This window comes from Alexandromys fortis, unplaced genomic scaffold (assembly GCF_014885135.2).
Source record: "Alexandromys fortis isolate MF-2015 unplaced genomic scaffold, M_Fortis_MF-2015_v1.1 scaffold_26, whole genome shotgun sequence".
In the NCBI taxonomy this organism is placed as follows: domain Eukaryota; kingdom Metazoa; phylum Chordata; class Mammalia; order Rodentia; family Cricetidae; genus Alexandromys; species Alexandromys fortis.
Window position 1 is genome coordinate 2,018,111 of NW_026067894.1, and position 16,492 is coordinate 2,034,602.

General features: G+C 52.7%; 1 protein-coding gene and 1 long non-coding RNA gene across 2 annotated transcripts; one reads left to right on the plus strand and one right to left on the minus strand.

Annotated features, from left to right (window-relative positions):
* Positions 1–6,912: 6,912 nt before the first annotated feature.
* On the minus strand, positions 6,913–9,720 carry LOC126506907 (uncharacterized). The gene is made up of 3 exons (XR_007593373.1): positions 9,517–9,720; positions 7,741–7,857; positions 6,913–7,130 (listed from the first exon to the last, which is right to left on the minus strand). It is a non-coding gene; the product is annotated as an uncharacterized lncRNA (long non-coding RNA).
* Positions 9,721–11,665: 1,945 nt separating this feature from the next.
* Klhdc7a (kelch domain containing 7A) lies at positions 11,666–16,202 on the plus strand. The gene is made up of 2 exons (XM_050154212.1): positions 11,666–11,773; positions 12,001–16,202. The coding sequence occupies exon 2, from the start codon at positions 12,002–12,004 to the stop codon at positions 14,315–14,317; it is 2,316 nt and encodes a 771-aa protein (XP_050010169.1). The 5' UTR covers positions 11,666–11,773; position 12,001; the 3' UTR covers positions 14,318–16,202.
* The last annotated feature ends 290 nt before the right edge of the window (positions 16,203–16,492 follow it).

Sequence of the window (16,492 nt, forward strand, 5' to 3'; positions counted from 1 at the left end):
ACCAGCCCTGCAGGCCAGGGGTTAGGGATCTGGGGAACTTTTGGAGTCCAACCTGACTGAGGTGTGGAGCCCAGGTGTGTGGGAGGCCAAGATGGAAAAGGGGCTTGGGAGTGGGAGTAGGCAAGATATCCTTGCTTCCCTGGGGAAAAAATAATGACAGGAGCCCTGGATAGAGGGATGTCTTGTATGTGTATGTGTGTTTGGTGTAGTGTGTAGGTGTGCATGCCTATGTGCACATATGTAGAGGCCAGAAGCCAGAGATCTTACTCTGACACTCTCTGTTTTATTTTTAAAGACCAAGTCCCAATGAACCTGATGTTCTCTGATTGGTGGGACTGACCGGCCACTGGGCTCCCAGCAGCCACCTGTCTCTTCCTCCTCCCAGCGCTGGGGTTGCAGATGTGAGCGCCACGCTCTGCTGTTTACATGAGTGCTAGGAATTCAAACTCGGGTCCTCATGCTTGAACGCCAGGCACTTTACCCACTGAGTTATCTTGCTAGCCCTAACGGGTAATCTCGGTGTCACTCCTGGGTATCTCTGACACAGTGGCTTAAAACAGCCAATGCCTGCAGAGTCCCCAGGGACGCAGAGCAAGTTTGCCCTATAGATGTGATGAAGCCCTGGCTTCTTGAGCGTCCATCTGGGGATCCTTCCGTCACCCCTCACACCTTTTTGCTTTCTTTTCTTTTGTCAGAGTTGGACTTCGAACCCAGGGCCTTATGGATGTTAGAGAAGTGGTCTAACCATTGTGCTACACTCAAGCCCCATCTTTATTTTAGGTGACAATCCATGAGACCTGAGAACACCCAATTCTTCCATCAGCACGTGCGAACGCACAAACATGAGTGCATGCGTGCATGCACGCACGCACACACACACAGTGTCACTCCTCCCTTTCTTTTATGAGCAGTGCCCATACACACCCGACCCACCATTGTGTTGACCTACTCCATATTCAAGGCTGAACCCACGGGAACGCATCACGGATACACTGGCTTAGAGATAGAAACTACAGCCGACATGGAAAGAGTTAGACCCAACAACCTCAGAAGGTGAGTGAGAGACTCAATGCCCATTCTAGCTTGGAGAATTTCCGCCCAGCCATACAGCTGCTCCCTAGCCCCCAACACAACGAATCTGTACAGGTGGCAGAGGCATCCACACGCAGCCCACAGAGACAAAAGGAGATTATGTGTCTAGAAGGTTCTGGAAAAGCAGTGACAGCCTCCAGCTAAGACATGCAAGAAAAACCGGTTGTACAGGCTGCTATGGCTGGCCACCATCCTAGTCCAGCCTTAACTTAGCCACAGAAAGACTGATGCCCAGTCTGGGGGTACGGGTCAGCTGGAGTTCAGTCCGTGTGCTGTAGGGACTACAGACTTCAGACACATCTAGGTTTTCTACTTCTTTCTAATCCATATCATCCAGCTTATTAGAACCTCAACTTCCCTAAGAGTTATCCTAGCTTGTGACCCTAAGAATTGTTCAGGATTTAGAGAGGCGGAAAGCACAAAGGCTGGCTACGACTGTCCTTGTTTGCACTGTATTTTTTTTTTCAATACTCAAAAGGAGCAGGTTCTAGAATTGAAAGACCAGTGTAGCCCCTTAGGGGGAACAGTCACAGGGAAGCAGAACCAGGGACCCCAGCAGCAGAAAACCTGGACACCTTCCTGGGATTGCCCACCACTGTCCCTGGCAGGGTCCTGCTGCAGGGCATGCAGGCAAGCAGAGAAGAGCCAGCTCTCCACTCTCTTCAGACCAGGAGGTGGAGCAAGACAGGGTTTCTCTGTGTAGCAACGGAGCCTGTCCTGGAACTAGCTCTTGTAGACCCAAGCTGGCCTCGAACTCACGAAGATCTCCCTGTCTCTGCCTCAGAGTGCTGGGATTAAAGGCATGTACCACCACCAACCACTTTTGCTTTTGAAGCAAAGGGAGGTGATCTTGAGTTTGGAGATTTCTAGTCTTCAGATTTGCTCAACCCTCCTAGGAGCATGTGGCTTTGTGTGTGTGTGTGTGTGTGTGTGTGTGTGTGTGTGTGTGTGTGTGTGTGTGTGTGTGTAGGCTGAGGTCCACGCGTATGTGGAAGCCACGAGTCAACCTCTGGTATAGTTCCCTGGGAGCTGTCCCCTTTGTATTTGAGTCAGTCTCTCACTGGAACCTCACTGGGACTCACTGAGTAGGCTGGCGAGCCGGGGATTCTCCTGACTCAGCTTTCCCACTGCTGGGCACACAGGTAGAACACAAACACACCCAGCTTTTACATGGGTGCTGGCGATCGAAGCCAGATCTTCACCCCCACATTGTAAGCATGTCGCCAGCCAAACCGTATTCCCGGCCTCTTCTGCTGGTTGTTCTCAGCTTCCTGTGCTCATCCAACCCTGCGCAACCTGCTTGCCCCTCGTGCTCCCTGAGTGGCCTTTTGAAAGAACACATTGCTGATCTTAGAGAGCTCAGCAGGCTCAGCCCTTCATGTCCTCCGTCCTTGTCATGGGCGCTTACCTTCACGCTGTTGTGGTTGCACCTACTCTGGCTCCTATCTTGGAACCTCTGGGCAAGCTGGGCCAGGTTATCCTTCCTCCATGATCTTTGGGCAAAGTGGGGTCTTCCAGAGTCAGGGCCAGGTGTTCCCTTTGTCCATGACCTTCCCACCCTCCCCCTGGATCCTAGCTCTGGGAACACAGGCTCACAGCCTTTCAGTTCCTAAAGGGATCATAGAGTTCTGCCCTGGGCTCTTCGTGCCCATGGCCCTGGTGATTGTTAAAAGGCTTCTTGGCCTGGCATCAATACCCTCATTTGTTTATTCAGCAAGTGTTCATCAGCTACCAACGAGGAGTCAGGACCTGCCTGTGGGCACAGCCTGCCCAGCTTTGAGTCACTTCCTCTGCCTGGCTCTGTCTCAGCTGTTCCTGAGGGTGGGGTGGGGGGAAGGCACCTGAGAGATGAATCCCGCAGGAGAACAATAGTTTGCATGAAGCCCAGCTCCTCCACTTCCTGGAAAAGACTCAGACAAAGTCTCTTTGCTCTCGGGTCTTTCCCCTTCGTGAAGTTAGGGGGTGCTTATCTGGAGAATGGGGTAGAAACCAAGGGGCAGATCCATCCCAGAGCACATGGAGACCTGGGTGAGTGAGGCCTGCAGGGTCCTGGAGCAATGGTCCAGCCAGACACACTGACTTGGGGCAAGCCAGCCCTTTGCATGGGCTCTGCTCTCTCACCGGCAGTCCCAGGGTTGGGCTGTCTGAGGTCCCTCCAGCTTGGAGAAGCTCTGACTGAGGATAGCCTAGGAACTGTGGCAGGCAGGCAGGCAGGCAGGCAGGCAGGCAGGCAGGCAGGCTGGTGGCTGAGCTCTTCTAAGGTGGTGTCACAGGTGGAAACCATGGCCTTGGAAGACACGGTGTCAGATGGGCAGTGTGCATCTGCTTCCACGTAGACGGCCATGAGAGGAACCCACCCAGCAGACAGCCACAAGCACAAGTCGAATGCCATCTTTTAGCTACTGAACACGAAATGATTAGAACTTGGGACCCAGAAAACCAAAAGTAACTCTCCCTGGGGTAGTATCTGGGGACCTTGAACAAGAGATCAAGGGATTGTGGTTTAAACTGTCCCCTCTCCTCAGGGATAGCTGTTACTTCTCTGGTCTCCTTCCAGTGCTTGGTGACTGCTGAGGCGACCACCAGACCTGGGTTTTTCTGGAAATTTCCAAAACAAAAATATTCTTCCCTAGTGTTCTCTCTCTCTCTCTCTCTCTCTCTCTCTCTCTCTCTCTCTCTCTCTCTCTCTCGTGCATTCTGACACATATGTTCGTGTGTGGAGATCAGAAGTTAGCACTGGGTATCTTTCTCAATTGTTCTCCACCACAGTTTGGAGACATGGTCTCTCACTGACCCTGTAGCTTACTGATGCGCTACACTGGCCAGCCCAGGGTCCTCCTGCCTTCCCCTCCCCAGCACTGGAGTTGCAGGTGCTCACCTATGGGCTTGCTTTCTACGTGGGTTCCAGGGACCGAACTCAAAGCATGGGGAGCATTTTACAGACTGAGCTGTCTCCTCAGATACCTCCCTTGGTTCTCACCTCCATCTTTCCTGCTTCAAGGGCCACCATTTGCTTGGTCCCCTGTCATTCTACCCAGTTAGGAATTCATTCTGACCACTTCTACAGGGGTCCATTAACCCAACTCCTGCTTTTGTACAAACAGACGTGGTTTGAGAGGGCCTCACATATCCATTAAAACTCAGCTCCCCTAGCATCCCACCCCCACCCACCCACAGAATTCCATATCAATCCAGAAGCTTCTGCAAGCAGCAAGCTCAATGCCTCAGTGACTAAGTCAACAGTAGGCTATTTTCAAGGTGGACTGGGGATGTAGCAGTGTCGTGGGGACTTCCTGTCCACCAGGGCAGGAGAGAGAAGGAAAGAGGCAGAATGAAAACCAATCGTCCCTTCCTTCATGGACTCAGCCACCTGGTCACTTCTGCTTGTCCCTCTCAGACTGTGACTCAGCCAAAAGCCTCTTGCCCAGCTGCAAAGGAGTTTGGGAAATAAAATGTTTCTGGTTGTCCAGGAAAAGCCATCTGAACCATAACTGAACAGACACTTGTCCTGTGTCTGCTACAGGCCTGCCATGAGGATAGACCAACAAAGGATGGGAAGTCCCAAGCTCAGGCCTGGCACATAGTCGGTGTTCAGCAAAGTTCCTCCATCACCAGTACCAGGTCCCCAAAGGATCAAGTCCCCAAGGGATCAGGCCCCTCTGCAGCCTGCTGACTCCTGATTGAATGCACAAGGCCAGCATCTAGGCTGTTCCCCCTGCAGCCCTTATTCCTCTTCTCACTTAGCCACCCTCTCTACCTTCTGCCCCCTGTGCCTTCCCTCTGCAAAGCATTGGTATACAATGGAGCAGTTCTGGTGGGCACCTGTGCTATGTTAAAGCCTTAACGTTGTGTAGAGCCCAGAAAGTCTTTGCTTCTCTGACTGTGGATGCCTCCCCGGCCCCTGCACAGGATGCTGGAGCCCCAAAGTCACAGTATCCTTAACTGATTGCAACAGCAACAATTAGAAGCAAAGACTCACTGGCCCCATTTTAGAGATGGAGAAATCGAGGCCCAGGGGTCTCAGTGCAGTGCTTCTAAACTTATTTGGCCTTTTCATGCAGAAAGGAAATTCAAAATTCATACTTCAAACCTTACCACCCCTCTGAGGAGCCAATCCAACATGGATTGCTCGAGAACTCAGTGTGTGCCTGCCTTTAGCACAGGGCTGGAGACTTCCAGAATTGCTCCAAAAATCCATGAGCCACAACCCAACACCTAGGGATATATTCAGAGTGCCTAAGGGCTGGGTCTGAGCAGAGAACTTCTGCCCCCAGTGTGAGGCTCTAAGGACAAAACTGGGTTTCAAGCTTGGATTTTGCCAATGTGAATGCAGTACCGCAAAGTTCCCGGGAGGAGCGCCATGAGTAGAGAAATGGCCCGTGTGGTGGCAGAGACAACGGGACAGTAAACAGATGAGCTTGGCTGAAGCAGAACGGGTATTTGGAGACAGTGACAAATGAGGCCAGGACATCACAGGGACTGGAAAGAATGGACCAGCCATTTAGATTTGATTGGAGAGGCTTTGGGGAGCCCTGGGACGTTCTGTAGCCAGCTTGTGGCAGAAAAGGCAAAGCTAGAGCCGAAGAAAGGTGTCCTAAGACGTCTGGGAGGACAGCCAGGCTCAGGGAGCGCAGTGCAGCTGGCCAGCGTGGCAGGGTGGGAGTCATCAGGGATCCTGTAGAGGAGGGACAGTAACTGGATTGGGTATGACAGACAGTCTGTGCCTTAGCAAGCCAGACTCGACCACCTGCTCCTGGTAAGCTGACTAAAGCAGCCAAATTAATAGTAAAAACAGGAAACAGAGACTTTCTCAATATGATCATATCAGGAAAGGGACAAAGGCATCCAATCACATCCCCAAGTCCATCTCTGGGGTCCAGATGTGAGGTTAATACTTAGGTAGAGGCCACAGATGTGTACATCTGAGGAGTCCAGGTCAAGCTGCGGTCCTGCCCTCTGTTGACTCATAGTTACCTCTCCTGTAAGGTGGTCTTTACAAATTGTAAAGCTCTTTCCTAGAAGAACACTTTCTTCCCTTGCTGGCCCAAGCTTTAGGTTCTCCTTTCTCCCAGCCTGAGATTCCAAGGATCCCAGAGTCCACTGTTTCAATAGTTCGATATCCAGAGTGAGAGAACAGTGTCTTTAAACCATCTTTGCCCCTGCTAGAAGGTTCCAAGACCAAGACACCAGGAGGAGGCCACCCTGCTGGGAACAAGTCTGTAGCCCTGGGAGGCTCATGGCTTGCCTCCCACAACTGCCTGCTTTTTAACTGTGCAACTCTGGGCAAGCAACCTATCTATCATCTGTGTCCTGTTAAAATACAGACCATCCTGCCTTCTGGGCAGGTGCGAAGATTTGTGGGAGAAAATCCATATGAAGTCCTGTCCCAGAGACCCACGACATAGGACTGGGCACTGCTCTTCTAAGCCATCAACTACCCGCGGTCGCTCTCTATTGGCTGCTTGGCACCATGAGTCCTCTAGACCATTCTGACCTGTTTCCTGAAAAACAACCCCACAAAATGGGGACCATCGCACCTGTTTGAGGGACAGAGAAACAGTGGGGCACAGAGGAACACTTCCATCAGCAGGGGCTGGACGTAGCTCAGTGGGTAGAGTATTTACCTAGAATGCAGGAAGCCCAAGGTTCAATCCCCAGCACCACACAAGCAATACCTGGGAAGTGACAGGTTCCTGGCACCCACGGGGCAGCTCACAGCCATCTGTAACTCCAGTTCCAGGTGATCCACTGCCCTCCTCTGGCTTCCACGGTTCCCAGACATGCATGTGTGTGTGGTACACATACGCACATGTGGGGGAAACACCTATGCACTTTAAATAATTTAAAAATCATCATAATAAATAAATTTAAAAGGAAGTAGATCATACAAGAACTCAAATATCCAGGAGCCACTGCCTCAGGATGGGAGACAACACAGGGACTCTCAATCTCCAGGGTCGTGCAGTTGATTTTCAAGGTCATGGTGACTTGGACATCTGTCTGGGTACTTCTGGTCCCTCCCTAGATGCATTCAGGATCTAAAAAAAAAAAAAGATTTTTGATTTGGGGGACAATGGTAGAACCCAAATCCATCATGCTAACCAGCTGCTAGGCCATGCTGTTTGGGGGCAATTAGCAAGACTTGTTCAAGAATGGCTTGAAGGATGATTTACTCAGCAGTGGACGTAAATCTACAGCCTGGCCAGGCCATTGAGAGCTGGAGGAGGTGGTGTCTGCATGGAGCCAAAATGGTGAAGGAACCCAGTGAACGCTGCTCTGGCTACTGTTTTTAGTGAGACTGCAGGCTCCAAGTCCACAGTGAAGAAGGATCTTGGCCACGCAGGAAGACTTTACTGACTCGTGCTCCCACCTCGGGATGTTTCCTGCCCTAACCTCCTTCCACCCCACGAAGAAAACACCAGGACACAGGCTGCTGTCTCCTATGGCAACCATGAATTTCACATTCAATTTCGCCATCAAATTCAAAGGCACACACTACCCACGCTTATTTTATTTCTTAAATCTAAACAGCATAGCCCTTCATGACAAGACTTGGAAACTCCTTCCAGGCCAGGACCCCTTTCACCAACCACAGCGAGCCTTGTCCTTTCCTGAGTCCCGGTGTTACTGCTGCTGATCTGGGCTCACCTGGAACATGGGCAGTCCATGGTCCACATGTGTGGTGGGTCCGAGGAAACTGACTTCTGCAAGAGCCCTTGAATGTGAAGGCACTCTTGTCTCCTAGGAGTCGCAACGTCTTCATCTCTAAAGGGAGTGATGGTCCCGTTGTCACGGTGCCTGCTGAAGAAGCCTGTGGTCCTGACTTCAGATCCCCATCGCCTGTGTCAAAAGCCAGGCACAGCGACCTACATCTATAAACCCAGTGCCCATTGGATGTGCACAAGTGAATATGGGTATGAGACCGAGTGAGGGTGCAAGTGTGTGGGTGCATGAGTGTGTGATGGTGTGTGGCAGTGTGGTCTGTGTGTGTGAGACCCGTTGTGTGTGATTGTATGTATGATTTTGTGTGGGCGTGTCAGTGTAAGCGGGAAGGCACAGGTGAGTATTGTGTGAGTTCATGTATACACAAGTGTATGAGAGTATGATTCTGTGGGCAGGCACGAGTGTGTCAGAGCATGTCAGTAAAGACTGTGTCCCTGTGACTATGCGAGTGTTATGTGAGTGTGTAAGATTGTGTAAGTGTAAACGATGGTGTGATTTCATGTGGTTCTGTTGAGCACGCTTGTGTGAACGTTTGAGAGTCTGTGTATGTTTTGAAGGTGAGAACATGTGTGGAGGGCAAGTGTATATACACATACACTGTGTATGCGTAAATTCATGTCGCTGTGTGTGTAACTGAGTGAGACTGTGCTTGTATACATCTGAGAGTATGTATCTGGATGTGTATAGATGTGAGCTGTGAGTCTGTGTGGGAATTGCACATAAGTAAGAATCCATGTATCTCTGTGACTGTGTGTTGGCATTTGAGTGTGTACTTAAGTGTGCAATACTATGCATGTGTGAGAGTGTGTTAGTGTGACTGTGATTACATGTGAGGAAGAGAGTTTGAGGGTTGTGTGATTGTGAGTGTGATTGTTTAACAATGTTGTGCGTGTGTGTTAGTGTGAACATGTGTATATTTGAGGGTGTTGTGAGTGTGTAAAAAGGTATGTGTGAGCACAGGGCTATGATGTGACAGTGTGTTTGTGAGGATGTTTATAAATGTTCGAGAGTGTGATTCAATAAGCGTGTGTGTGTGTGCAAGGATGAGGGTGAATGTTGTGTGAGAAGTGTTTATTTGAGTGTATAAGTATTGTGAACACAAAGGAATTTGAGTCTTTTTTTGTTTGTTTGTTTTTAGAGACAGGGTTTCTCTGTGTAGCCCTGGCTGTCCTGGAACTCCCTCTGTAGCCCAAGCTGGCCTTGAACTCACAGAGATCCACCTGCCTCTGCCTTCTGAGTGCTGGGATTAAAGGCGCACACCACCATTGCCCAGTGTGTTTGAGTCTTAATGTGAGTATGTGAATGTGTGCATTAGTGTGTGTGACTGAGTGTGAATTCGTTTGAACTTAGGAGGGTCTGAGAGGATGATTGTGTGTGAGTGTGGATTTTGAGACAGTTTCACTATGTAACTGAAGCCGACTTTGAATTCACCTCCCTCTGACTGTTTAGTGCCGGGATTCCAGGAGTGAGCCCCCACATTTGGCCCATACACTCTGAACCTCAGTTTCCCCATTGGCCAAACCAGGGTCAACTCATCTCTGAACTTTGCACTCCAAAGATCCACACACTTCCCTCATGTGTCTGGGCACATGAAGGCACTCACTCTACATGAAGAGGGCACACATCTGTCTTCCACGTTTCTCCAATGTCCCTGTCCCTCATTCTCCACACCAACCTTCCTAAGTCCTGGGTTTCACTTACCACGGTCACCAGGATTGCGAGCTCCACCCTGGGAAACTGAGCTGGGCACAGCAGAGGCCTAGTGAATGAGGATGCAAAGATGCCTGCTCAGAATGGGCCTGTTGATCTGTGTGGCATCCACGTGAGGGCTCAGCCTTCCCCTGGGGCTACCATGAGAGTTCTCAATTTATCCTGCCTGAGCACGCAGGAGACCAGATTGGTGGCAGGCAGGCGCATCCACAGAAGCCTGATATAAGCTTCCAATTATCTTTTAATTTCACTTCTGTCTTCATTTGTTCATTTCGGTTTTCTCTAAACAGAGACTTTAAAAAAAAAAAGTCTGTAATTTATGGCCTTTAGGTAGCGTTTGTTCACCTGCAGATGGAAGCCTGAACTAGAATCCTAACACCCTGGAAGGGAGATGCTGCCTCCAGGGACCCCAGAGTCTCCCTTCTTCTGCCTTCTCTGCACGAATTGTGGCTTCTGACCTTCCTGGCGATCAATGCTCAGCCCTGACTTCTCCTCTCCCTCTGTGCTCTGACCTTCCTGGAGCCTCCCTCCCCCCCCCCCAGAGTAGACACTCCCCCTCCTGAGGACCATGAGTGACAGACCCTCTTCTCATGGCTGCATTCTCTGCTCTGGTGGCCTCCCTGTAACAGAGGAGCAATACAGCCACATCTCAAACATTCACAAGTAGAGCGCTGAGAGGTGGAGACCACCACTTCATGTGTGAGCATGCGCTCTGACCTGACCAGAAGCCCACCTGATTCAGCTGACAGCCCCTCCCTTGCTGGATCTGCTCCACTAAGTCCAGGTCCACTGGGCCACTAGGAGTCAATCGCACAGAAGACAAACGCCTTGCTCGGGGCCTTTGGATAGAACAAAGCCTGGGAAACAGGCTGAGGAAGGACGAAGAGCTCGGTGAGGCACCATGGAAGGGCCCAGGGAGGCCTAGAGTTTGATTGAACCTGGACATAACACAGAAGCGTAAACTGAGGCTGTGGAGTAGAGGGTCACCCTGATAAGGGAGTAAGGATCCTAGGAGGCCAGCAAGATGGCTCTGTGGGTAGAAGCTCTCAGTCAAGCCCGGCAAACTGAGTTCAGTATTCAGGCTTTACACGGTGGGAGGAGAGAACAGACTCCTAAGGTTGGCCTCTGATCATCACGTGTATGCTATGGCATGTATGTATACACACGCGCGCGCGCGCGCACACACACACACACACACACACAAGTGTAGCGTTTCCCACGATCAGAGCCCTCAGAACCAAGTTCCTGGGCCCTCCAAATGGATCTTATTTTCACTTTGCAGTCAGAAGACAACACCAAAAGAAGAGTAGACCGTGTGCAAAGGGCATCTAGGCAGCTCAGCCACCTGAATCCTGGGCACGGATGGAGGGTTCAGCGGAGCAGGGCTGGGCCCAGCTCTTGCTCACTGACTTGGAAACTCCCTTGCAGCTGCGACCTCTTCACCCACCCGTGAGAACCCTTGGAGGACCCTGGTGTGTGCAGGGAACAGGGATAGGAGCCCCTGAGACTCCCAGAGAAGCAGGGATAGGAAGAGCTGAGACTCCTAGAGCTTTAGCAACAAGGGGCTTCCCACATGTTAACTACAACCTGAGCCGGTCCACCTGCCGTCCCTCCCCCTCCACTTCTCAGATAGGGAAATGGAGGCACAGAGAAGGGAAGTTACTCCCCTGAGGTCACATGGTGAATAGCAAACTTGGGCAGATTGGGTCCACGGTCTGCAGTGCTGATGTTAGCGTGTGTGTGGGTTTGGGTTGAGGGGTGTCTGTCCGTCCTCCACGGACCTCTTTGCCTAGGAGGTTGGCTCCTCCTAAAGAAGAGGGTGTGTTTTGGCGTCTCACTTTCTCTGATGCAATGCATTTCCCCATCTGCTTCAGGGCTGGTTTCTCTTCAGCTTGTCAGACCCAGACGGCAGAAGCGATCAAGAGCCTGGTCAGGTGGCTTGGCGGCTGGCCCAGGCTCAGCCTCCCCCACTGCCTCCTCGCTTGGTCAGTTAAATGTTGACCCCTCTGTTGGGGCCAGGACCGTCCCTACTGGCCCAGGACCTGTGGCTCCACCTGCCCCAGGAACCACGACAAAAGCTGCCCAAACCTCCCACCCAAGCATTTGCAAAAGAGAAAACAAACACACTGCACACAGAATCCAGCTGCACACGCTTCCAGGTATCGGGTGACAGATCTTCTCGGAGCTTCCTGCCTCTTTGATACTCTCTCCAGCCGCGGCAGGAGGCTGATCTCGAGCTCAGCCTCAGGTTAGAACCCCTGTCCCCCAACTTCAGGGAAAGATCCAAAGATCCAGTGACCTTAACCATCCCTTGCCCCAGTGCCACCTCAGCCAACACAAAGTCACCTCTGCTCCAGGAACTCAGCTGGCCAGAACTGGCTAGGGACTCCCTCCCACTCGGCAGCAGGATCCAGGAACTGGTCCTTATTGGGCAATCATTAATCAGATTCTTGGCATTCCTCTGTCCCTGGCCAGCATGCTTCCCACCGGAGCTGGAGCAGAGACCTACGACTGGCATTTGGACATGCAGCTGACCAGCAAGGTGGTGCTGTCCGCAGCTGCGCTGCTCCTGGTGACTGCGGCTTACAAACTCTACAGGTCCAGGCCTGCCCCAGCTGGGCAAGCAGGGAGAAATAACAAGGCAGATGATGACGCAGAGGGCTGGGGGCAAGCTGCCTTCCAGAGGGCTTCTCCGGGGACCCTGCCAAGAGGGACAAGACGCAGGAAGACCAGCAAGGGGGCTGGGGCCCCACTGGACGGCAGCTTGGAGGACCCGGGAGACTCCTGCCAACTGGTCACCCCCGGATCTGGGGAGTCCACAAGGAAAGGCTCCGGTGAGAATCAGGGAGGGCAGAGCCCAGACTCTCAGCAGGAGCCTCCTCCCTGCGGTGGCCAGGAAGAAGCAGGAACAGCTGTTAGAGGTAAGCCCAGCCCTCCCCACCTCCCTCATTTGGGCTCTGAACCCATAAGTTCCCCAGCCAGACTTGCCCCAGGAGTGGGCTGCTGCTGGGTGGGTGACAAGAGAGCTCCATGGCCAGACAACAGACCCCCAGAGCAAACAGGGTCTGGGGACCCGGGAGCCCCCAACTGCTGCACTGATTCCACAGTGGTGAGCAGTGACATGAGACAGAGCTGGGCCTTCACCCATGTGACAGGGGTCAGCAGAGGAGAGGCTGGGGACCTCCAAGCTGCTGCAGACATGGGCCTGGCCACGCAGCAGCGGGAAGGAGCCACCAATGCCTCCTACACCTTCTCGTCCGTGGCCCGGATCCGGATGGAGGAGAATATTATACAGAAGGCAGAGGGACCGGGGCCCAAGCTGAAGGGCAGGGTATATGACTATTTTGTGGAGTCCACATCCAAGGCTGTCTCGAGGCCGGTCCCCTTCACGGCAGCTCTAACTGATGCTCCATCCCCTGGGCCTGAGCCAGAGCCCCTGGTCACAGGAGCCGACTCCAGAGACCTAGCTGATAATCCAGAGAATACAGCTGAAGTCACGACCCCACCTCCTGTGCCATCCCCCTCCACACCAGGCTTCAGCAGAAAGGTGAGTCTCCTGCAGATCGCTGAGAACCCGGAGCTCCAGCTGCAGCCTGAAGGCTTCAGGACGCCCCCTCCTGCCCACCTGGATCAGAAAGCGCAGATAGATTCAGCCTGCAGCCATGGGGAGCCCCATGTGCAACTCGTAGCTGGCACCAATTTCTTCCACATCCAGCTCACCCCGGCTTCAGCTCAGGAAGTCCACCTGGACCTGGGCAATTGCTTCGAGGTGCTAACCTTGGCCAAGAGGCAGGGCCTAGAGGCTCTGAAGGAGGCAGCCTACAAGGTCATGAGTGATAACTACCTCCAGGTCCTCCGCAGCACAGCCATCTACGGGGGCCTGAGTGGGACAGAACGAGAGCTGATCCTCCAGCGACGGTTCCGTGGCCACAAGCGCCTCGTGGTGGCCGACGTGTGTCCCCAGGAAGACAGTGGCAGCCTCTGTTGCTATGACAATGTGCAGGATGCCTGGCACCCGCTGGCCCAGCTGCCCGTGGAAGCCATGTCCCGGGGTTGTGCTATCTGTACTCTCTTTAATTATCTCTTCGTGGTGTCTGGCTGCCAGGGACCCGGGGGCCAACCCTCCAACCGTGTCTTCTGCTACAACCCACTGACTGCAATTTGGAGTGAGGTGTGCCCACTGAACCAGGCCCGGCCACACTGCCGGCTGGTGGCCCTGGAGGGGCACCTCTATGCCATTGGAGGTGAGTGTCTGAACACCGTGGAGCGTTACGACCCTCGAGTGGACCGCTGGACCTTTGCCCCACCGCTCCCGAATGACACATTTGCCCTGGCGCACACAGCCACAGTGTGCGCCAATGAGATCTTTGTCACTGGAGGCAGCCTGCGCTACTTGCTACTCCGATTCTCAACCCAGGAGCAGAGCTGGTGGGCAGGCCCCACGGGAGGCAGCAAGGACCGCACCGCTGAGATGGTGGCCGTCAATGGCTTTCTCTACCGCTTTGACCTCAACCGTAGCCTGGGCATCAGCGTGTACCGCTGCAATTCCAGCACCCGCCTCTGGTATGAGTGCGCCACGTACCGCTTGCCCTACCCTGAAGCCTTCCAGTGTGCCGTGGTGGATGATCATATCTACTGTGTGGGGCGCAAGCGCATGCTCTGTTTCCTGGCCGACCACATCTCGCCCAGGTTTGTGCCTAAGGACCTACAGGGTTTCCCTGCCGCACGGGGCACCCTACTGCCTGCCGTCCTGACTCTTCCTTTCCCTGACGTGCCTCAAACCCCTGTCTAACAGCCCCTCTGCGGTGCTCCATGGGGATGCAGCAAAACTCACCGCCCATCACTCTGGATAAGAGGTAGAAGCAGGAACACGGCAGAAAGGTAGAAAATTATCTCTCCACCATAGGCTACAGGGCCTTGGGGAATTCTTGCACCTCCGTGGTTGGTTCGCAGGCAGGCTGAAACGGTGAAGCCAGGGCCCAGCATTCCAGGACAGTGGGTATCCACAACTGAGTGAGTGACAGACCAGCACTGTACTTCAAATTAGAATTCCCGGCAGGGGCTATATCAGGACCCCACTGAAACTTGGGACCTTAGATTTATCCTGATCACGGTTCCGGGTGCCGGGGACCCCTAGGGACCCCTGAAGCTGCTTGGCTTTCTGTGATTTACCACAGACCACAGACCAGCATTGGGACCCACTTTGAAGCATCTAGAAGCATCTAAAGCACAGGTGGGAACAACTGAAGGAGCAGGTTTGGGCAGGAGCAGGAAGGAGCTCAGGATAGCCCAGAGGTTCAGCCAGAAGGACCGGCAGACCTAAAACTGAAGGCACCCACGGGGACGCCTGTTTGCAGAGCACACTGACCTAGGCCCGCTTTTCTTTCTCGGTTGCCTCCAGTTCTGTGTGCTGGAAGGAAGAGAAGCCTCCATCTGAGCACAAGTTCTGTGTGATTACTAGATGAACATTAGTCACTGTGCTGCCGAAGTCTTGGGAGATGGGGTCCGGATGTGGTTCTAGACTCCCCTTTTTCCAGGCCACTGCCATGTCCACTCCCACCTGACCACAGCACTCTCCTCAGAGTTCAAAATCCTCTCTGCCTGCAGGCCAGGTCAGCCACCACTATTGAGCTCATCAGCACGGTCCTCTCCATGTCTGTAGCCATCCTGTCTGCCAGGTCAGATGGGAAGGAACAGGGAGAAGCAGGTCCAGGATGGAGCTAAGGAGAGGGGAGATCCCAGTGGAACTTCCAAGGAGACACAATTCCAGGAGGAAGACAGAGGAACTGGTCTCACCTTTTACTCTGCCATGCCTGTGTTCCATTCTGAGGGAGACAAAAACCAACTTTTTGATGCTCATGAAACCACCCAGGAACCACGAGGTGTGAGTCACATTTGGGGTGGGCCTGACAAGGAGGAGAAGAACACTCTGGGCTCTGTGTCCCTTTAAAGTCCTCCCCAGATCCCACTGATGACCAAGCAGATCCATGGGTGGCCACACAGCTTGCTAGAATTGAAGCTGGGGGACTTTTTGGAAGATGCAGGATTTGGAATATAGATCAAGGAGGAGGTTGTCATGGGGATGAGAAGAGGTTTTTATTGGATCATGTAAGGCAACTATCCCTGGCTGAGGACCTGGGAGGAGGGAGCAGCTGACTGATTCTGGAGTGAGAACTGAGTGAGAAAGGCTGTCTGGGCCATGGTGGGTCTTGAGGGAGGGAATCCTGCGCTCAGCCAAGGCCATGTCAATACCCAGGCATCAACCTCTGTGGGAGGGAACACTTCAGTAAAGAGAGTCAAAGAAAGCTGTGGGATATTCGTACACTGTATGAAAATGTATTGCTGTGATTGGTGTAATAAAAAGCTGAACAGCCAATAGCTAGGCAGGCGGTATAGATGGGACTTCTAGGCAGAGAGAGAGCTCTAGGAAGAAGGCAGAGCTGCCAGCCAGACAAGGAGGAAGCAGCTTGGGTAGTGCAGAGAGACGATGAGGTACCGAGCAACCCGACAGAACATAGATCAAAACAAATGCACTAATTATAAGAGCTAATGGGAGAAACCTAAGCTAAGGTCAAGCTATCATAATTAATAATAAGTCTCCATGTCATTATTTGTGAGCTGGCAGCCCAAAGAAAAATCTGAATACAAAAAAAAAAAAAAATCTGATTACTTGGCATGGTGGTCCCAGGCCAAGACAAGGTGCTTTTGGAAGATGCCTCCAGCTCCAGGTCCCAGGCACAAGCGAGCCCGTGTCTGAGGGCAGCCTCTGGTCATGAGCCAGACAGAAGGCAAAACCCCAGCCAAGCTAAGAAGGGCCTGGGATAGATTCCTATCCAGGAGAAGAGGGAACACACTTGAGACACTTTCAGAAGCCTGAGGTACACCAATGGTAGGAACCAGTGAATGGTGAGCGTGGTCTTTATAGAGAGAAGGGCCGTTGAGATCAATCTGTTGGGCCTCCCTTATG